Source organism: Oryctolagus cuniculus, chromosome 1 (assembly GCF_964237555.1).
Source record: "Oryctolagus cuniculus chromosome 1, mOryCun1.1, whole genome shotgun sequence".
NCBI classification, from domain to species: domain Eukaryota; kingdom Metazoa; phylum Chordata; class Mammalia; order Lagomorpha; family Leporidae; genus Oryctolagus; species Oryctolagus cuniculus.
This window is the reverse complement of record NC_091432.1, coordinates 94,463,014-94,483,910: the sequence shown is the minus strand read 5'-3', so window position 1 is coordinate 94,483,910 and position 20,897 is coordinate 94,463,014. Positions and strand designations below refer to the sequence as shown.

The 20,897-nt window shown below is 40.0% G+C and overlaps 1 protein-coding gene and 2 pseudogenes across 1 annotated transcript; 2 read left to right on the top strand and 1 right to left on the bottom strand.

The window, feature by feature from the left end:
- The first annotated feature begins 4,826 nt into the window (after positions 1–4,826).
- LOC100339535 (eukaryotic initiation factor 4A-II pseudogene) lies at positions 4,827–5,779 on the top strand (annotated as a pseudogene).
- Positions 5,780–8,695: 2,916 nt separating this feature from the next.
- Positions 8,696–20,281, top strand: MMP10 (matrix metallopeptidase 10). The gene is made up of 10 exons (XM_002708561.5): positions 8,696–8,863; positions 9,530–9,774; positions 9,866–10,014; positions 10,442–10,567; positions 12,452–12,616; positions 12,813–12,957; positions 14,994–15,127; positions 17,596–17,755; positions 18,742–18,845; positions 19,915–20,281. The coding sequence occupies exons 1-10, from the start codon at positions 8,759–8,761 to the stop codon at positions 20,013–20,015; spliced, it is 1,434 nt and encodes a 477-aa protein (XP_002708607.2). The 5' UTR covers positions 8,696–8,758; the 3' UTR covers positions 20,016–20,281.
- On the bottom strand, positions 13,470–14,004 carry LOC103350472 (transmembrane protein 14C pseudogene; annotated as a pseudogene).
- Positions 20,282–20,897: the final 616 nt, after the last annotated feature.

Below are 20,897 nucleotides of genomic sequence, written 5' to 3'. Positions count from 1 at the left end.
CAAAGCCAGAAGCCAGGAGCTTCCTCCGGGACCCCAACATGGCTGCAAGGCTTCAAGCACTTGAGATATCTTCCACTGCTTTCCCAGACCATTAGCAGAGAGCTGGAGCAAACTGGAGCATCCAGGACTCAAACCAGTGCCCATATAAGATGCTGGCATCACAGGCAGAGGCTTAACCTACTATACCACAATGCCAGCTCCCACACATAACTCTTAATAACAAGGATGCTATTACATATCAAGGGCTGTGCGTATGTGTCGTCTGTGTGTGTGTATGTTTGTGTGTGTGTGAGAGAGAGAGAGAGGGACGGAGAGACAAAGAGAGAGGGAATGAATCTTCACAAAGGGTTCTGTGGCCATCTACCATGTAACTGCACTGGGGAAAAGAAACATACTAAGATTTGACAAGAATACTTGGACACCAGATCTGAACTGACACTGGGATCAGAGTCCCCCAGACGGCATCACAGTCTTCAAGTATAGGGAGGAGGTAAGTGATAAAATTATGATTCAAGGTTATCTGGCAGTGGGTTCCATGGCTTCACAAACTATCCTATAGTAGTTTTCTGGAATAAATCTTCCTATGATTTCCTGACTTATAGATTAAGACCTTTGTAGTAGGAAGGGCCAAGTAGAAGCTATTGAAATTGCTCCTTGAGGGGCCACACTATGGCACAGTGGGTTAAAGCCCTGGCCTGCAGTTCCAGCATCCCATATGGGCGCCAGTTCTAGTCCCAGCTGCTCCTCTTCATATCCAGCTTTCTACTGTGGCCTGGGATAGCAGTAGAATATGGCCCAAGTCCTTGGGCCCCTGCACCCACGAGGGAGACCTGGAAGAGGCTCCTGGCTCCTGGCTTCAGATCAGTGCAGCTCCGGCCATTGCGGCCATCTGGGGAGTGAACCAGCGGATGGAAGACCTCTCTCTCTGTCTCTGCCTCTCTCTGTAAATCTGTCTTTCAAATAAATAAAGTGAATCTTATTTTTTTATAAAATAAATTGCTCCTTGAAAACTTTCTGGCCAATACAGTAAATCAGAAGCATCAATCAAACAAATAAGAAAAATCAATAACACCCTGAGAGGATTGCACAGACTGGTGATACTGCCAAAAACAAAAACGTAGTCCTAGCATAGCCTCATTCAATTAATCCTTGGAAACTCTTATATAAACCAAATACATCATGGTGGATGATGGTGGACTTATGGAAACTTACTTAGGTAACTGCCATTGCAGATACTACACAAGATAAGATTTCTTTGCTAGGACAAATCACAGTCTCAGAAATTGAATATGGAATGACTCAGAAAGAGTGGAATTTCCCCCTATTGTCAAAGAGTCCAGAAGTGCACCAAAAGTAGGAATTGTACTTGTTTGCATTCACTTTTGGTTTAATCAAAGCTCTGAGTTTTCTAGTTGGAGATCTTTTGGAAAATTTAACCTTAAATATTACTATAAGGATAAGTAGTCCTTTTTTTTTTTTTTTTTTTTGACAGGCAGAGTGGACAGTGAGAGAGAGAGAGACAGAGAGAAAGTTCTTCCTTTTCTGTTGGTTTATCCCCCAATGGCCGCTGCGGCTGGCGCACCACGCTGATCTGAAGCCAGGAGCCAGGTGCTTCTTCTGGTCTCCCGTACGGTTGCGGGGCCCAAGGACTTGGGCCATCCTCCACTGCACTCCCGGGCCACAGCAGAGAGCTGGCCTGGAAGAGGGGCAACTGGGACAAAATCCAGCGCCCCAGCTGGGGCTAGAACCCGGGGTGCCAGTGCTGCAGGTGGAGGATTAGCCTATTGAGCCGTGGCACCAGTCAAGTAGTCACTTTTTCCTAGACCTATCTCATGTTTCTGAAACAGGCAGGATTCTGGCCCATGAATTATAGTGCAAAGCTAGAAGACCTGCCTGCCACTCAACTCTCTGGGGTCTTGGACAAATGAGCTGGCCTTTCTGAATCTTCATTTCCTTCCTTTGATAAAGGGAAATATTGCTAACACCTAGGACTCTCATGAGGGTGGAAGAGGCTAAATCACTGAGCGTAGTGTCTGCCGTGTCAAAAATACTCCATATAGAATAATTGCCCTTTCCTTCCTCCATTCTCTTTTTATTAAAGATTTATTTAATTTATTTGAAAAAGTGACAGGGAGATAGAGAGAGAGTGACAGAGAGAGAGAGAGGTCTTCCATCTGCTGGTGCAACCCCTGAATGGCTGTGATGGCCAGGGCTGGGCCAGGTTAAAGCTGGGAAACCAGAACTCCATCAGCTGCTCTCTCATAGGTGGCAGGGGCCCAAGCACTTGGGCCATTTGATTGCCTGTGTCAGGAGTCCAGACCATGCCTGTATAGACCTTAGATACTAAATCTTACTATACATAATTCTTACGTTTGTTTTGTAATTGCTGCAGTAATTTTGTTCTTAAAAAATGCTGCTGGGGATGGCACTGTGGCATCCCCTGTGGGCACCAGTTTAAGACCCGGCTGCTCCATTTCCTATCCAGCTCTCTGCTGTGGCCTGGGAAAGCAATGAAATATGGCCCAAGTACTTGGGCCCCTGCACCCGCATGGGAGACCTGGAGGAAGCTCCTGGCTCCTGGCTTTGGATAGGTGCAGTTCTGGCCATTGTGGCCAATTGTGGAGTGAAGACTTCTTCCATCTGCTGGGATGGAAGACCTCTCTCTGTCTCTTTCTCTTTCTGTGTAACTCTGACTTTCAAATAAATAAATAAATCTTTATTAAAAAAAATGCTGCTAATTTTGTTTACACCATGCCAAACTGGTCAACTAACTTAGATCATCATTTTCAAAAATACGTATACTTATTTATGACATATGTAATGACCTGTCTCAACAAGAATATCTCCCCTTTGATCAGATAGCTGGAAAACAAAAGGACAATACCTCTTAGAATAATTTCTCTTCTCTCTTTACACAAAAGTTGAGACTCCGCAAATGAAAAGTCAAGGGAAAATTCATACAACTTCTCATACCATCTAGATTAGACAAGATCACACAAATATCCCCCACCCGTGTAATCCTACCAACCCACCTGTCAATCAGATGACCCCTCCCCAAGATGCACTCCCCTTCCCTGGGACCTGGGGGCAGTACTATGTAACCACTCCCCTTTTCAAAGCTCATAAGCAGCTTGGTGAAGAGCAAGGGGATCTCTCTCTCCACCTCGTGTACTCAGGATGAGCAGGGCAGGGTATGAAACTCTCCTTTTTACCTTTCTTGTCTCACTCTCCCTAAATGAAGCCCTCATGTACCTGTGTATTCTTCTCATTTTGTAAATAAACCTTATCACACTGAATAAAAAAAGATCACACAAATATATTTATATCTATATATATCTACATCTATATCTATATCTTTTTTTTTTTTTTTTGACAGGCAGAGTGGACAGTGAGAGAGAGACAGAGAGAAAGGTCTTCCTTTCTCCTTGGTTCACCCTCCAATGGCTGCTGCGGCCGGCGTACTGCGCTGATCTGAAGCCAGGAGCCAGGTGCTTCTCCTGGTCTCCCATGCAGGTGCAGGGCCCAAGGACTTGGGCCATCCTCCACTGCGCTCCTGGGCCACTATCTATATCTATATAAATATCCCCACATGACCTGTTTAATTGGCTACTCTGAGCAACATGTTTTGCTCAGGATTGCAAGATACTGTCCTGATCCCCATGGAAGTTCTGACTACTCTCATTGTCTTCAAATTAATCATGTTTTCCTTTTCTAAATGTTTACTGCAGACCCAAACTAAGATCATGTTGTTAACTGTCACATGCTGTTCCTATGTGTAATTCTTATCAGATGTTACACTAAAAAGGAAAAAGACAGATCATGCTAGCTAGCAAATTAGAGACAATTTTTAATGAATTTTATAATGATTAGTAGGAAATATAAAACTTGGATTTCCTAATGTTCCTGTCACACTTGAGAACAAAACCACAAGGACATCAATTGGTGGTCATGGTATGCAACCTCAAGTTGATGTAAGACCACAAGGGGGACCTTGTGGACTTAAATGGTGACTACAGAAGCCTAAATTAGACAAAACATTGTGCTGTGAAAATACACTATAATTGCAACAGGACTTTTCGAGGAAGCTTAACTGTGACCAATAAAACCTCAGTGTGGGGGAAGGAAACATCTACTGTGCCTCAAGGAGCAGTCAGCTTTACTTAGAGACATTGCTGGAAGAGTGATTAATGATCCCACTTTTGACCTCTTATTGCATACAGATAAGATCCCATATGGGAATGAGAGTGGAAAGGTAATGTACCTCCTTAATTAACAATCAAGTCTGTTAGCTATTACCACGTGTTCTTCAAGTTTCCATGAGATATACTTCAATGTCCAATGTGACTGTTAACTACACATTAATCCGTCTTGTTTAATCCTGACTCAATGCACATGCCTACCCTGAAAGTAAAGTATAAAACCTATAACTGTTCAGGTTTGTGTTATATCCAAGTCAGGCCATTGTCTGGTTGTTTCTGGGTTTAAATCCATGGCTTGACTAGCTGGATAAACTTTAACTTTTATTTTTCAACTAGACCCTGATCATTCCAGTTAACCATTCTCAGTGAAAAAAAAAAATTGCAAAATACTGATTGATGTTATACCACAGATGATCCAGAATCATGTATGCATTGTGAGTCTTAATAGGTTATTGGGTATTGGGAATTGATAGCTAACAAGTTTTTCCAAGAAAAGTAAGGCATGATGCATTTCTTAGTCTTAAAAGTTGTGATGGGTTGTATACATATGAGGATACTTCAAAAATTTTGTGTAAACGCTGATTTTACAAATGTTTAGTGAGTCAGGTGCTGAGGGACTCTTCAGACATGTCTAGTGGCTCCATGGATTATAAGAGAGAGCTTGGCAGCCCAGAGGCAATGGTGTCATTAAGAGCAACCACAATGAGATTGTTGATAAGTTTAGTGATGTGAATTTAAAGGAGTCTCGTCTTCAGGTCACCCACACCTATGGTTCTGAGAAGCCTTCAGCTATTCAGCAGAGAAAAGAGTAGTAAAGATCTTGTAATAAAGATTATTCCTTGCAGGAAATATGTAAAAGGTAATTCTGACACTTGGAGACTATCTGGGAGCAACTTTGTCCTGCCTACAGTGGTGGAACAAACGTTAGAAATGGAACACAAGAAGTGCAAGTTCAAGCACCACATGTTATGGTTGGCACACCAGGGAAAGTAGTCAATATGTGAAACAGAAGGTGCCTTTCTCCAAAATGAATTAAAGTATTTGTTTTGAATGAAGCAGATGAAATGTTGATTGAGGGTTAAGGTTCAAATCTATGAGATTTTTTTCAAAATTTATATATAATTATTCAGGCAATATTGTTTTCTGTCACAACATCAACTGATATGTTGAAAGTGATAAAAATCATGAGAGACCCAATTTGAATTTTGGTGAAGAAGGGAAAATTGACCCTTCACCGACCAGAGAGTCTTATATTAACGTTGAAAGAAGGAATGGAAGTTGGATGCAATTTGTGGCCTGTATGAAACACTAATCTTGATGCAGGCTGTTATTTTCTCAAGACAAGGCACACAGTGTACTGCCTCGCTGAGAAAATGCATGCTACAGCTTTCAGTTTCTGCTCCACATGGTGAATAGACCAAAAGGAAAGAGACATCATCATGGAAGAATTCCAATCAGGGTCAAGCTGTGTCCTTAACATTACTGACATGTTGGTCATGGGAGTGAAGTGGAACTGCTTTTCGTCTTTGGTTATAGTCTATGACCTACCTAACAGTCATGAAAACTACATTCACAGGTGATAGCAGCAGTTGACGACGAGATGGCACTCACAAATGGCACAGATGTGATTTAGGATGTGAAATCCTAAGTGAGGCAGCACATTGTTTGAAAAAAGAGCAGGCTGAATTGGCAGAGGAAGTTGATTTGAGAGGAAAGGTGTGGCTATACGCTTAGTTACTGAGGAAACAAGGGAATTCCTTGTGATACCAAGACTTTTTCACAATACTACAGTAGAGAAAATGCTTAAAGATGCAACTGGCCCTATTTATTTCCTGGGATGAGTTGTTTTGAATGTGGTACTCACTGTTGCTGAATAGGCAATCACTACATGTATTGTGTGGCTCTTTCTTTGGGAATATCAGAATTTTGTCTCAGTGCTGACAATGGATCAGAAATGCAGGTTCTGATAGCAAAGTGATGGTAATGATGAACTCCTGTGGGGAAAGTCATTGGCTTTTTCCTCTTTAGACTGTTGGAGTGGGTATAAAAGATGAAATCTATAAGACCTTTCTTTCTTAGACATTTATTGCTCAATTCTGTGGAAATGGTTGTATTAAATGTTCTCTAACATTTATAATACATTGGTTGACTAAAAGATATTAGTGACTGTATAAAATCAGTCAGGTTAAACTAGAATAGCTTTCCTTACTCTATTTCTTATTAACTTGAAGAGAAAACCTTTAAAAATGATTTTTTGAAAGCATATGAGTGCATTTTATTTAGTATTGTATTTATTCAATTAAATATTTAATAAGTGCTAAGTGTGAACTGGGCCCTGTTGCAAACAATGATATCTTAGGTAGGGCCAAAATGTCAGTAAAATTGCCATATTGCACAAGTTTTGATACAATTTTATTGTTAAATACATTGTCTATTCACTTTTTATAAAGGTTTATTTATTTATTTGAAAGGCAGAGGCAGAGAGAAAGAGAGAGAGAAAGGAGGAGGAGGAGGAGAAGAGGAGAGTGAGCGAGAGTGAGCGAGAGAGAGAGATCTTCCATCCACTGGTTCAGTCCCCTGATAGCCACAATGATCCGAGATGAGTCAATCTGAAGCCAGGAGCCAGGAGCCAGGAGCCAGGAGCCAGGAGCCAGGAGCTTCTTTGGGGTCTCCCACGTGGGTGCAGGGGCCCAAAGACTGGGGCCATCTTCCACTGCTTTTCGAGGCCATAGCAGAGAGAGAGCTGGATTAGAAGCGGAGCAGCCAGGTCTTGAACCAGCACCCATATGGGATGCAGAACAGCAGGTGGCAGCTTTACCCACTATGCCACAGTGCCAGCCCCCCTCCCCAGTATGATGATTTAATGAAGGATAACCTTAAACATTAACATCACTCCTGTGGTTTAGTGTTTAGTTCGTTATAATCATAGCTCTCATTGTATCATTACCACATATTAAGGTTCATCGGCAGGATGTGCCAACACCAATCAACTTGTGACTCAGACAAAAATGAGGCATCTCAGAGCTTGTTAAGTCGGTGCCTAAGGGCATTGTCATTGATTTGTCAGGCCAGCAAACTTTGTGTGTTGAAGGTGTGGAGTGAAATAAAAGATTTTCTCCCCACATAAAGCATATTGAGTTACCCTACAAGTGGGGTTGTCTCCATTTTTGCAGTTAACAAAATATTGGCTTAGGGGTTGGCACTGTGTGAGTCCTGGTGTCACCATCCTTCTAAGTTTTAGCAGCTGATGTCCATTCCAGGCTACCCATTGTGGAGCAAGCTCCTTGGCTACATTAAGCTACAAATTGGCTTGGCCGGCTCAGTATATGCATCTAAGCTTCTTCCAGTTCTGGCTTGGAGGTCTCTGAGCCTCCTGGTTCCTACCTGTCCATTTAGGGTGGAAGTTGTGGGTCATACTGAAAAGATCATCCCTATACACTTGTTAAACTTTTAGTTTCCCATTACTTTGAAATTCCATATTTCAGGTATGGTAGAGTTAATTTGTGTTTGAGAGAAATTTGAGAGAAATCTAAATCTATACTAGAAGAATTTCAGAGTCCCTTATAATAATAGCTTTATTTGAAAAAAAATAGGTATTGCAAACTTTCTATGTCACTATATGAAAAATACTCTATATGGCTGAGAAAACAGAAAAGCAAATGCTATTCATGGACAGAGGTAGGTGGTTAGATACATGAAGGAAAGGAGGATTTCAAGTCTTTCCCAATTACAAAACTCAATCTGTCTCCTCCTTTGTACTTTGGAAGGAGAGAAAGAAAATGAAAAGAACTTTTTAAAGTAGATGAGAGGAAGCAGTTAGGTGGAGTCCTTCATCCTAATATGCAGGCTAATAATTTTCAGTTTAACAAGTTTTTAATGAAACAATTGTTATGAACATACACTCCATTCTGAAATGGACAATGAGTGAATGAATGAATGCCAGGGGTTCCTTCCTTGTTGCGCCTTGTCGTGCCCGCATCCTTCTCACAATGATCCTTCTCTCAGACCAGGAAGTGCATCCGAAAGTCAGCAACAGCTGATTTAACAGGGACTACAGAAACGATCTGTTGTAATGTCTTCCTAGAGAGCAGTTCCCACATTTAGACCACAAGGATGTTTGGAACTTCTTCCCACTAATCTATTTCTTTCCACTAATCTTTCCATTAAACCTTTTTAAAAGAAAATTGCCCCGATTTTGAAATGTATAAACATTCTAAATCTGACTTCTTACTGGGTTCGTCAGCTCGCTCTCAGTACACATACAGACACGACTTATCAAGCCAATTCTTTTTTCTCTTTACAAACACGGAAACCATTTCCTGAGATTAATCATTCTTTCAAGTTTAGAAGGTGGAGGAAAATTACTGATGTAAGCTGTATCCTCTTTACGTTGAATTTTTATGAGCACTCCCGCTGTCATTCGGGTTAAAAATGCACACATTTGAATCATGCTGTTATTAATCTAAACATTGTCTACCTATAAAAGGGAGGGCACCAGAGGGTAGAGATAGAAGCCAGTAGCCAGAAAAGGCATTTTTCTGAAAGCCACATCATTAAGAATGAACCATCTTGTCCTCCTTGTGCTGCTGGGTCTGTCCGTCGGCTCAGCTTACCCTCTGAATGGGGCGGTGAAGGAAGAGGACCCAAACATGGAACTTGTCCAGGTAATTAACGGTGGCATCTATTGCAACCAGGGCAACCCTGGAGAAGAAATAGGTCTACTTGCTTGCTTTTTCAAAACAAAGCAGAATGACTTGGTTAGAAGGACTGTGTTGGGATAATTTAGCATTAGTGCTGAAGGTGGACGTTCTCTTCATTTTAGGACAGAAGGAAAGAAAGGCATAGGCAGGAGCGATACTTCCTGAAGGTGAAAACAAAACTATGGCAGCAGCACTGGGGCTCAATGAAAGCAACAAATGGAAAACACTCGCCACTCCTCTGGCTCTAGAAATTCCTGGTTAAAATAACTGGAGAAGGGTAGCATGATAATTTTGAATGCCAAACAATATCAAGCAGTGATATTTGTATTATTACTTGTTATCTTTGACAAATGAATTTGTCTCATTTTAGTCTTGAACTAGGTCTTTATTAACATTGTAAAGTGAAAAAAATATTATTTTCCCAAAAATATTCTCATAATCATGCCAAATTTCTTACTTGGTTAGCTAATTAAATTACACTGAATTATTGAAATGAAACATCTTAATGAAAAATTAAGTATTTTAGCTACTTTTGTCTCAGTGAACTGGAAAATAAGTAAAATAGATTGTAAAAATTGGGTAAATGATTAAAATCATAATGAATAAAAACTACACTTATTATTCCACTAGCAATACCTAGAAAACTACTACAACCTCACAAAAGAAGGGAAAAGTGTTTTTAGAAGAAAGGACAGTAGTCCTGTTGTTAAAAAAATCCAAGAAATGCAGAAGTTCCTTGGCTTGGAGGTGACAGGCAAGCTGGACTCCAACACCCTGGAGGTGATACGCAAGCCCAGGTGTGGCGTTCCCGATGTTGGTCACTTCAGTACCTTCCCTGGCACCCCAAAGTGGACAAAAACTCACCTAACTTACAGGTAATGGGTCCAAAGAGGTTTTCACATCATCCTGAAACTTTGGGCATTACAATGGCAGGTGCAAATGGTACCTTCAATTTTTCTCCTGCAGGATTGTGAATTACACACCAGATCTGCCAAGAGATGCTGTTGATGCTGCCATTGAGAAAGCTCTGAAAGTCTGGGAGGAGGTGACTCCACTCACGTTCTCCAGGAAGCACGAAGGAGAGGCTGACATAATGATCTCTTTTGCAGTTAAGGGTAATGAAATAAACTATATTTTTATGTCTTAGTCACCTCAGGCTTCTATCCCAAAAATCAGACTGGGTAATTTATAAACAGCAGGAACTTATTGCTTACAGTTCTGAAGGCTGGGAAGTCCAAAATCAAGGTGCCAGCAGATCTGATGTCTGGTGAAGGTACCTTCCTCATAGATGGCACCGTCTGCCTCCTCACGTGGCAGAAGGAGCCAGGGGCCTCCCTCAAGCCTCTCTTGTAAGGGCACTAATCCCATTTATGGAGATTCGAGCCTACCCACCTCCTGATGTCCCCATCACTGAATACGGTCACTTTGGAGATTTGTGAGGTTATATCAACATTCAGACCATGGAATCGGGTGTTGTCCTATTGGTCAGAGTAGAAAGAAATTCTAGACACTTAATTTCCATTAATTTTCTGCCCCTGTCAGAACACGGAGACTTTTATCCTTTCGATGGACCAGGATACAGTCTGGCTCATGCCTACCCACCTGGGCCTGGGCTTTATGGAGATGTTCACTTTGATGATGATGAAAAATGGACAGAGAGTGCATCAGGTGAGTCATAACCCTCTCAGGACACCTTTGGGAATATTTCTAGTCCTATGTCCAAGAATAATTTGATTAGCCAGAACGAACAATCAGTGGAACATCCTAATAACTGAAATGTCTGATTATCTGAACTGTAACCAAAAGTACTCTTCCTTTCCATCACTGTTGAATTGTATAAACTGTCTGCATTTCCTTCTTCGCCTCCACCAAGAACAATCTGGTAAGCACCATTCGATCCTATATCCACAACTCCAAAGTTTGTGAGTGTGTTAGGACCAGCGTATTTTGTAATGTTTTTCATCGCTTTAGCTGAAAATGATTGGAACAGAACAGGATCCCACTGAGCCCATGTTGACCTCTGGAATTCTTCCTGTCTTCTCTTTTGCCTCCTTTTCTCCTGAAGGTAAATGGCAGGAGAAAATGTTAGGTTTTTCCCCCTGAATTGATTCTGACTTTACAAAGTGTAAACACAAGGACTAAAATTAATTGCATGCTGCTTACTTATTTTTTTGAATGGTCTCTGTTTTGGAAACACATTGTTTCTGAGACTATTTGGAATCTCTAACACAATGCAAAGAGTAAGAGGACAAGTCTGTACTTTGTGCAGCATGAATTGAACTGGTTTTATTTGAACAACTGCTCTTTTCTGCACCATTGATTGGAGCCTTGGTTAAATAATTTCTACTACTAACCTCATAAAACTACTTTTTGTAAATACAAAGAAAACTGAATCCAGCTGTGTTTGTACTGCAGAAAACTATTTAGGGAAATGTTTCTGTTTTAAACTGAAGATTGTGTTACTGGGGAGATTTTTGACAAACAAAAATTTTTTGATTAAATGAACACAAAGAAAACAAATCAGGATAAATCCTCACAGAAAATAACCAAGTTCCGGTGCTCAAAAGTTTGATGAATAAAGCTTAAATACTTTGATTAATTTCAAATGAGGTTGTACCTGTACAAATTACAAAATTTGGATAATTGTTATTTTTAGATATGAGGAGTTGTATTTATTGACATGCGATAATTCTTGATAGCTTCAAATAAATATTTTTGGAAACATTTTTATGAGTTTAAATATAGAAAAAAAATGACTTAGTTTTTCTGACCAGGGAGGACCTAGGGAAGGATATAATGAAAATTTGTCTTAAATATTGATTTCAACTCAATCTTGAAAATCACATGACTTTCTGTGAAGTATGGAACATGCCAGTCAATGAGCCAATCTACAAATAAGGCAAGGACAATGTATGATTCCAAGGAAAGCCTTTAGAGTTGTTGTGAACTAGAAGACTTCAAAAAAGTTTGTGGAAAGTGGAATTAAAACATAAGTTTATTTTAGTTCCAAAAAGTAGAAACCCACACTGTACATCAGTCTTTTAAAAGTTCATAAAAAATGTGAAAAGAAAACTGGATTTCAATTTTTAATTTATTTTATTTGAAAGAGTTACAGAGAGGCAGAGGCAGAGAGAGAGAGAGAGAGAGAAAGAGAGAGAGGTCTTCCATCTGCTGGTTCACTCCCCATATGGCTGCAACGGGCCAGAGCTGCGCCAATCTGATGCCGGGAGACAGGAGCTTCTTCTGGGTCTCCCACGCGGGTACAGGGACGTGAGGACCTGGACCATCCTCCACTGCTTTCCCATGTCAGCAGAGAGTTGGACCAGAAGTGGAGTAGCCAGGACTTGAACTGGCACCCATATGGGATGTTGGAACTGTAGGCAGTGGCTTTGCCTGCTATGCCACAGCACCAGCCCCTGGATTTCAATTTTTTCACCAAAATAAACTTATCTGCTCATTTCATTTTCCATGAATTTCTTGCAGCACCCTTGTATGTGTATTTGTAGACTAAATAATTTGTTAAACTCTGAACATCCATGGTTTTTCAAATAGGAACCAATTTATTCCTCGCTGCTGCTCATGAGCTTGGCCACTCCCTGGGTCTGTTTCACTCGGCCAATCCTGAAGCGCTGATGTACCCAGTCTACAACACCTTCACAGACCTGGCCCGGTTCCGCCTTTCACAAGATGATGTGGATGGCATCCAGTCCCTCTATGGTGAGTGATACTGGCAACAATGCCTATTCTTTCTCACTGGTCTTCAGCAAGTTTTTACAGTGATGGTCTTTAGGAGAGCTTTCAGTACTACATAATGTTTCATTTCAAAGCACCTGTATAATGTTGGGAAAGCATGTAAACTGACAGATGCTCCACGTGTGTCCTAATGTTTGCATCCCCAAATCTGTCCCCTCAGGCCCTCCACCAACCTCTCCTCGTACCTCTGTGGTGCCCACAGAACCCATCCCTCCAGCATCTGGGATACCAGCTAAGTGCGATCCGGCTTTGTCCTTCGATGCGATCAGCACTCTCAGGGGAGAGATCCTGTTCTTTAAAAACAGGTCAGACCAGAAAATTGTGTTTTCCTGTCTGTCGTTTGATGTACAGTGCTTAGAAAGGAAAACAGAAACCTGAGAGCTTTTTAAACTTAGTATTTCCTCTACATTTAGAAATCATTCAGATCATTCAGATCTGTCTTCTTGCATTTTTATTACTTACACTAAACTGTATTTTCATTGATATTTTACTGAACATAATCTTTAAGCTGTACCCCAAGATGAAAAAAAAAAAAAAACCACATGGCCTAAATCTCATCAAGTGATTTTATTTTGCCCTGTTGTTCTGATGGGGGAGGGGATTTTAGGGGCCCCAGTATTGACACTTACCATTTTACACCTTGAGATTTTACCCACAGGTACAGAAAGAGATAACACCAAGGTAGAAGAATCAAACTCTATGAGAGTATCATTAGTTCTTGTATTACACATCTGCCACCTTTGTAGGACTATGATGGTAATGGAGAATTTTTTCCCCTATCAAGTTCAGTGTCATTTTTTACAGGTTAAATGTCATACTATATAAAAGTGCTGCACACATTTTTATTAATACACTGAAAATAGTGCAAGTTTGGAGTTTTTTTAATTTCCCATGAGATCAGGCTGGGATATGACTCCCACTGATAGGGTCTATTTAGCATACTAATTCCAAATTTGGCAATCATCCACAAACTGGCACATGTAATTAAACCTGCAGGTATACATTTTCCAGAGTAGTAAAATCTCATTGCAATAATGCCAGCAAGATGTAGCCAGGATAATGCAAGTGTTTCCTGGGTCCTAAGACAGCTGGTAATTACCCTGCTGAAACCCAGAAGAGAAGCCCTGCAGCTAGGGATGTCACGCTACCTGCTTTTGCATGGCCATTGATCCCACAGTAGTAACCCATGCTGCATAGCCAAACCCAAAATGATGTGAAGGCACTAGTGGGCCTGTGTCCTTTTGCACTGTTGTCCTCTCACTCTGCCCAGGCAGGGCCAGAAATGTTCTCCCAATGTCCTGGGCTGCAGGTGGAGGGCATGCAACCCGTGAAGTGAGGAATCCTTGTTGCATTTTTTTTTTTTTTTTTTTTTTTTTTTTTTTTGACAGGCAGAGTGGACAGTGAGAGAGAGAGACAGAGAGAAAGGTCTTCTTTTACCGTTGGTTCACCCTCCAGTGGCCACTGCGGCCAGCGCGCTGCAGCTGGCGCATCATGCAGATCCGAAGCCAAGAACCAGGTGCTTCCTCCTGGTCTCCCATGCGGGTGCAGGGCCCAAGCACTTGGGCCATCCTCCACAGCACTCCCGGGCCATAGCAGAGAGCTGGCCTGGAAGAGGGGCAACCGGGACAGAATCCAGCACCCCGACCGGGTCTAGAACCTGGTGTGCCAGCGCCGCAGGCGGAGGATTAGCCTATTGAGCCGCGGCACCAGCCAGAATACTTGTTGCATTTTTAAAACCTCCTTAGAATTGTCCACATCATTTCTATAGACTTACACAGGATGATTCTTGGTTATTAGAATATAAGTTTGATGAAAGGAGGAGGCTCTATTTTGCACACTTTTAAAATGTCGTAGGGGATAGAACTTTTTCAAAACGCACCACTGGATCTTTAGAAGCAGGGTGCTGTCTTTGCCTTTGCTAACAAATGCTACTATTTAAATTAATTAATTTGAGAAAAAGTGATATATACTAATGGCACAATATTCACACAGTACCAAGAGTTCAAAGAGAAATCTCTCTCCCATCTCTGACCTCTAATCTCATAGTACCTTCCACAAGTGCAACCAGTGCTACCAGTTTCTTTTGTCTCTTTACTAAGAGTTATAATCACATACAAGCACAAATAGGTACATAGCATCTTTTAAAAATACTACCAGGTGCATTCTCTGTGCACAGTTCATAGACTTAGACTGGAACCAACCTACATCTACCATAGATTTCATTATACTGGAATCACATGCAAATGGCAGCCCAATTACAGACTTCTACAAAAGGGAGAATTAGCATTGATTGAAAGAAAGAAAGAGAAAGAGAATTGCCAATAATGTCTGTGTATTACAGATACTTTTGGCGCAGATCCCACTGGAGCAGTGAACCTGGTTTTCATTTGATTTCTTCATTTTGGCCCTCTCTGCCATCAAATTTGGATGCTGCCTATGAAGTTAATAGCAAGGATACTGTTTTTATTTTTAAAGGTAGGTACTATATTTTAATTTGTTGAAATAAATCTTATTACAAAAATGTCATTTATATTAGTTTGCTCTGCTACATTAAATTTTAGATGATATGTTAGGGTGAGACCTAGTGTTAATGCTTAAAAGAAATATGTACAAAGAACATTATAGGTTTCATTTTTAATATTTATTTATTCAAAAGGCAGAGTGACAGAGAGAAGGAGAGAGAGGAAAAGGAGAGAGGGAAAGAGAGACATTTTCCATTCATTGATTCATTCTCCAAATGGCCACAACAGCCAGGGCTGGGCCAGGCCTAAGCCAGGAGCCAGGAACTCTGTCTGGGTCACCCACATGGGTAGTAGGGGCCTAAGCACTTGAGCCATCATCTGCTGTTTCCCGGGCACATTAGCAGGAACTTGGACTGAAAGTGGAACAATGAAGATTCAAACCAGCACACCAATTTGGTATGCCAGCATGGCAAGTGGCAGCTTAACCAATCGCAGCACAATACCAGCCTCATCTTTACTTGGAAACATTCACTACGACTTCTTAGATAAATAGATGACATCCAATATTAATATTCAGAAAAATTCAATGTAATAAAAATGCTCATTTATCTATAGATATAAGACATTTCCAATTCAAATGTGTAAAGATTTTTCAAGGAATTTGACTCGTTCCATAATTTGTATGGAAGAGCAAAGGCCAGGAAAGCCAGGGTATTCCTGAAGAAGGATAAGATGAGGAGAGAAGTCCTGTGTTACAAATCGTTAATCTGTAAGGTATTGTAGTAACAGTGGAGGGGCACATGAACTAATCGGTGGAACTGTCCATATCTGAGAGTTCCTTTGTCACATATTTTAAATCACTGTTTCAATTTGTTCTGTTGGTGATACACTATTTGAGCCCCTATTATTTAGTTTTGTTAGCATTTTTTTAGTAATTTGCCGATTTTCAAATAAATTGGTACAAAGTTTTCAGAGTATTTTTTGTCGTAATTAATTATTGCTGAAGTTCTATGTGCCTTTTCATTCTGCATATTCAATGTTTCTCCTTTCTTTATCATTCGATGTCATAAGATACTTAATAATTTTATTAGTGTTCTCCAGGAACTAACTTTTGGCCTTGTTGATCCTCTCTATTGTATTTTGATTTTTTATTTAATTGATTTCTATTTTTATCATTGCCATCACTTTTGTTTTCTATGAATTTATTCTGCTATTGTTCTTATAATTCAAGTACGACACTTGCCTTATTGCAGCCTGTTTTCTTTTTTAATGTAAGCATTTATGTCTATAGATATTCTCATCTTTGCCTTCATCTACAAATTTTGATATATGCTATTTTCTCTTCATTCAGTTTTAACAATTTTATGTCAGTTCTAATATTTCCCTTGATTCTTAACTATTTGAGAATATTTTTAAGTGTCAAACTGTATTGGAATTTTTATAGAAATATTTATTTCAGATAATTTTATTTTTGTGTAGATTAAATGAAATAATATGAAATCACATTTGAAATGATGTGGTTACACAACTCTAAAAATTGCTGCTGTGTATTAATATATCTAACATTTATTCATGACTTGCAATGTGATAGGCACCATTCTCATTAGTGGAGAAGAAAAAGGGGCTTATGTTAACATGGGGAGTAGCAGAGATGACACTATGAGCATATCCTATGACAAACACTGTGCTTGGAGGGAGGAAAGGCGCTATGGTGACCTATATCTATTTTTGGCGCCACAAAGATCCTTGAGAGGAGGTGATATTGGAACGAGTCTTGAGGAATTTTTGCTATGTAGAGATAAGCGATATATGAGAAAGTGGAAGACTCCATAAGGCAGAAGGAACTCTTTATACAAGAGTGTTTATCTGGATTGCCTAAGACTAGTACAAGTTTTTCAGTTCAGGTGGAGCAAGAGAGATACAGAACAAATTGGCATTTTAGTTTGGTTATTCTGGCAGTGGTGTGAGGAGGGGATTCAGGCTTGAAGTAGTGAGGGAGTGGTTTAAGTAAGTAAAGGCAGAGAGATTGATGTGATCCCATTGCCCTTATTCACACAAATTTCAGTGGATTTCTGTAGTACTCAGCTTGGGGACTGTGATATATCTAAGAGGAGGTGTCCGGTAAACAACTGACCTATGAATGTGAAGCTAGAAAGAAAAGTCTAGGCTAGAAATTTAGATTATTACCAGCAATGACAAGAAACGGCTAGAACAAGTCACATAATTTATAGATAAAAAATATAAGATGCAGAAAGGGAAGTGAACCAGAGATGTACACCCACTTATTTGTTCATTTCATTCATTTGCTCACTCATTCAGGGTATATTTATTTAATATCTGCTGTGAACTGGGCATGTGGTTAGTGGTTGAAATTTAAACCGAGAGTCCTTTGCCAAAACAATGCATTACAATCATTTCTGAAATCAAAGGCTTCACTCGAAACTTCTTGGTTTTTTTTTTTTTTTTTTTTTTTTTGAATAGGAAATAAGTTCTGGGCAGTCAGAGGAAATGAGGTACAAGCTGGTTACCCAAAAGACATCCACACCCTGGGTTTCCCTTCAACCATAAGGAAAATTGATGCTGCCATTTCTGATAAGGAAAAGAAGAAAACATACTTCTTTGTAGAAGACAAATACTGGAGGTGAGATGCAATAGGAAAGACTTTGAATGAAATTAATTAGGAAAATTATTTTCTCTCTTTAAGACTACCCCTCACCCCATGCCCACACTATACCTTCCTCTAGCTTCAGACTCTGAATAGGAAAAAGACAGCTTGTAGTTTTTCAGGTTCTCAGACACAAAAGGCTCTCAGACACTGAAAGGGCAAGAGAGGCCACCTAAGATCCAAGGGCACATGTACTTCTTAGCCCACGGTCAGTCACCACGTGACTATAATAGGAAGTGTTGGTGTGACAGGCTACAAGGTCCCAGCATGACAGAGAACCCCAGTGTACTTTAACCAAATGTTAATTTACCTTGTATTTTTTTTATTTATTTTTTTATTTATTTTAAAGACAGAGTTACAGAGAGAGGAGGAGAGACAGAGACAGAGGTCTTCCACCCACTGGTTACTTCCCAAATGGCTGCAACAGCCGGGGCTGGGCAGGGCCGAAGGCAGGAGCTCAGAGCTTTCAGGTCTCCCATGTGGGTGCAGGGGCCCAAGCACTTGGGCCAAATTCTGCTGCTTTCCCAGGCACATTAGCAGGGAACTGAAACAAGAGGAGCAACAGGATCTTGAACTGGCATCCATAAGGGACGCCTGCGTCACAGGCGGAGGTTTAACCTGCTTCACCACAATGCCAGCTCCTTGCTTTGTATGTTATGTGTTTAGTCCTCATGTGTATGCTACAGAGAGGTGCTTGAGTTCCATGTGTACAGACTTTTAAAAAATTGACCTCAGACATATGTACAGAACCTCGGTAGGATAGCTTAATGTCCCTATTTCCAGGGAAGGTATTGTGTATGTGCTAAGCTTGTACACCAGAAAAGTCCTAAAAATGATTAACACTTCTTGGCACAACTTGAAAATCTTATCTAGGATTCTACACTGGAAATTAACATGGGATCTACCATTACATGTAATGGGACCTCTATGAAAGGTTGACCTGTATTCCTTTCTTGGTGCAGATTTGATGAAAGCAGCCAGTCTATGGAGCGAGGGTTCCCCAGACGAATAGTGGATGACTTTCCAGGAGTTGAACCAAAGGTTGATGCTGTATTAGAGGCGTTTGGTAAGAGGATTCTCACTTCACTTCCAGTCAGGGCGCTTGCAAAATGTTTATGTTATCAAAATAACTGACAGATCAAAACAACTTTCAAATCATTCACTCTTGTATCATTTTTGTTTCACACTTCTGAAAATTTTAGCTTTTCAAGTCTTACAATTTGAGTCTAAATGATGTTTTTCTTGAATAATGTCCAAGTCTCTGTTTCACACTGTACACAAAAATAAAGACCTCTTCCTCACACTTCAGTCATTACCAGGTCACTCTTCATATAAATATACAAACAAGTGTCAACTAGGGTTATTAATAGTTGGTGTCACTCTCCACGACCCCATCGTGTTGTCCCTTCTCTCCCATGCCACCACAAGGAACCATGTCTGGGTTTCTGTTGTGGTCTGAAACTGTCTACATTAGTCATTTGTAAATAGATCATAGCCCTGCCATGTGCTCAGAATAGACAATAAATTCCTGGTATCATGAAGAAAGGAAAGCAAAATTTGTGCTTGCAGACTGGGAAGGAATTTCCTAACCATGACAATGTCTGTGAAGCTGTTGATCTTGTTACTAAAATGACTTGACTAGAGTGTATACAAAGCAGGAAATGGACCTCCAGTGCACCTTATCACTGATCTGATTGTCTTGGAACAATTGTCTCTAGAGCTGTGATTTAGGACCTAGTAGGAGAGGAGAAGTTGGAAAGAAAAGAATTTAAACGAAGGTTTTCAAATATCCATAGACTTCTATCTATTCGGAAGCCTTGTAATCTAATGTTTAAAAATACTGTCTTTGAAGTCAGACGGATGAGACAGAGTCCTCCTTCTATGTTTCATTACAGATTTTATTTTTGGAAAAATCTGAAAATCTTCATAATTTTCAGTTTTATCTTCATTAAGATCATATTACACTTTTAAAAGCAAGGATAGATGAAAAAACATATAAAATCCCTTAGCACAACACCTGACACAGAGAAATCACATAAAAATGTCATCCATTATGAGTTTGCTCTTTATTGTAAGTTACACATATTACAAAATTTGAAAAATGTCTCATTGTTTTTCCTTATTTACACTTACAGGGTTTTTATACTTCTTCAGTGGATCATCGCAGTTTGAGTTTGACCCTAATGCCAAGAGGGTAACACATATATTTAAGAGTAACAGCTGGTTGCTTTGTTAGGCAAGATAAAGAGAAGACATTTGTGGGCATTTTAAATGAATCTTGTAATTATTCACCTAATTTATTATGCACAAGAATGATTAGTTATTCCTGCATATGCTGTAGCTGAAGAAATGGGCTCTGCAGACATCTTCATGTATCCTGGATCATTTGTCTGGACCACTTGACTTGCTCTGGGGTTCCACTGAATAATAGTGAGAAATCCAGGGAGGATGTATCTCTATAAGTGTTTTATTTATTATTTAATAAAGATTTGTTATTTTGGACCTGTTTTTTACTTTCTATAGTAATTCATGTTTAATGCACTGACTGCACTGTGGGCTAGGCATTTGACCGATGCTCTAGCATTATGTGTGGTAAGATCATGACTCCAGTATGGGCCATATGTCTGCTATATCCGGTTCCTATTCTCCACACAAACAGCATCGTTATCTCCACCTCACAGATATTATAAGTATACTTATATACCTAAGGAAGAAAGAGAGAGTCAACAGCTGTCCTGAACGACTGGTTCTGGGCAAATTAGGGAAATAGAATTCCAGAATGTTGGAGCCTGGGAAACCAGTATATTATCTAGTCTACCTTAAAATTTTACAGTTCAGGAGACAAAGCTAGTTTGGAATCAGTAACCTCTTGTTTTAACTGAAATCTTTCTTAGTGGTACTCTCTATATACTCTAGAGAGCAAATTTTTCACATCATCTTGTTAAAATATTCTTTCATTGCATTTTGTCTCAGTTTAAAGGTGGTAAGAGTTTGCATATGATAATTATTCAAGGGTACTTCAGAAAGTTCATAGCTAATGGAATGAAGACAAAAATTTATTTTATTATCAAAAAATTGAAATCATGCTGTAAGTAGTCTTCAAAACATTCAAAAAATG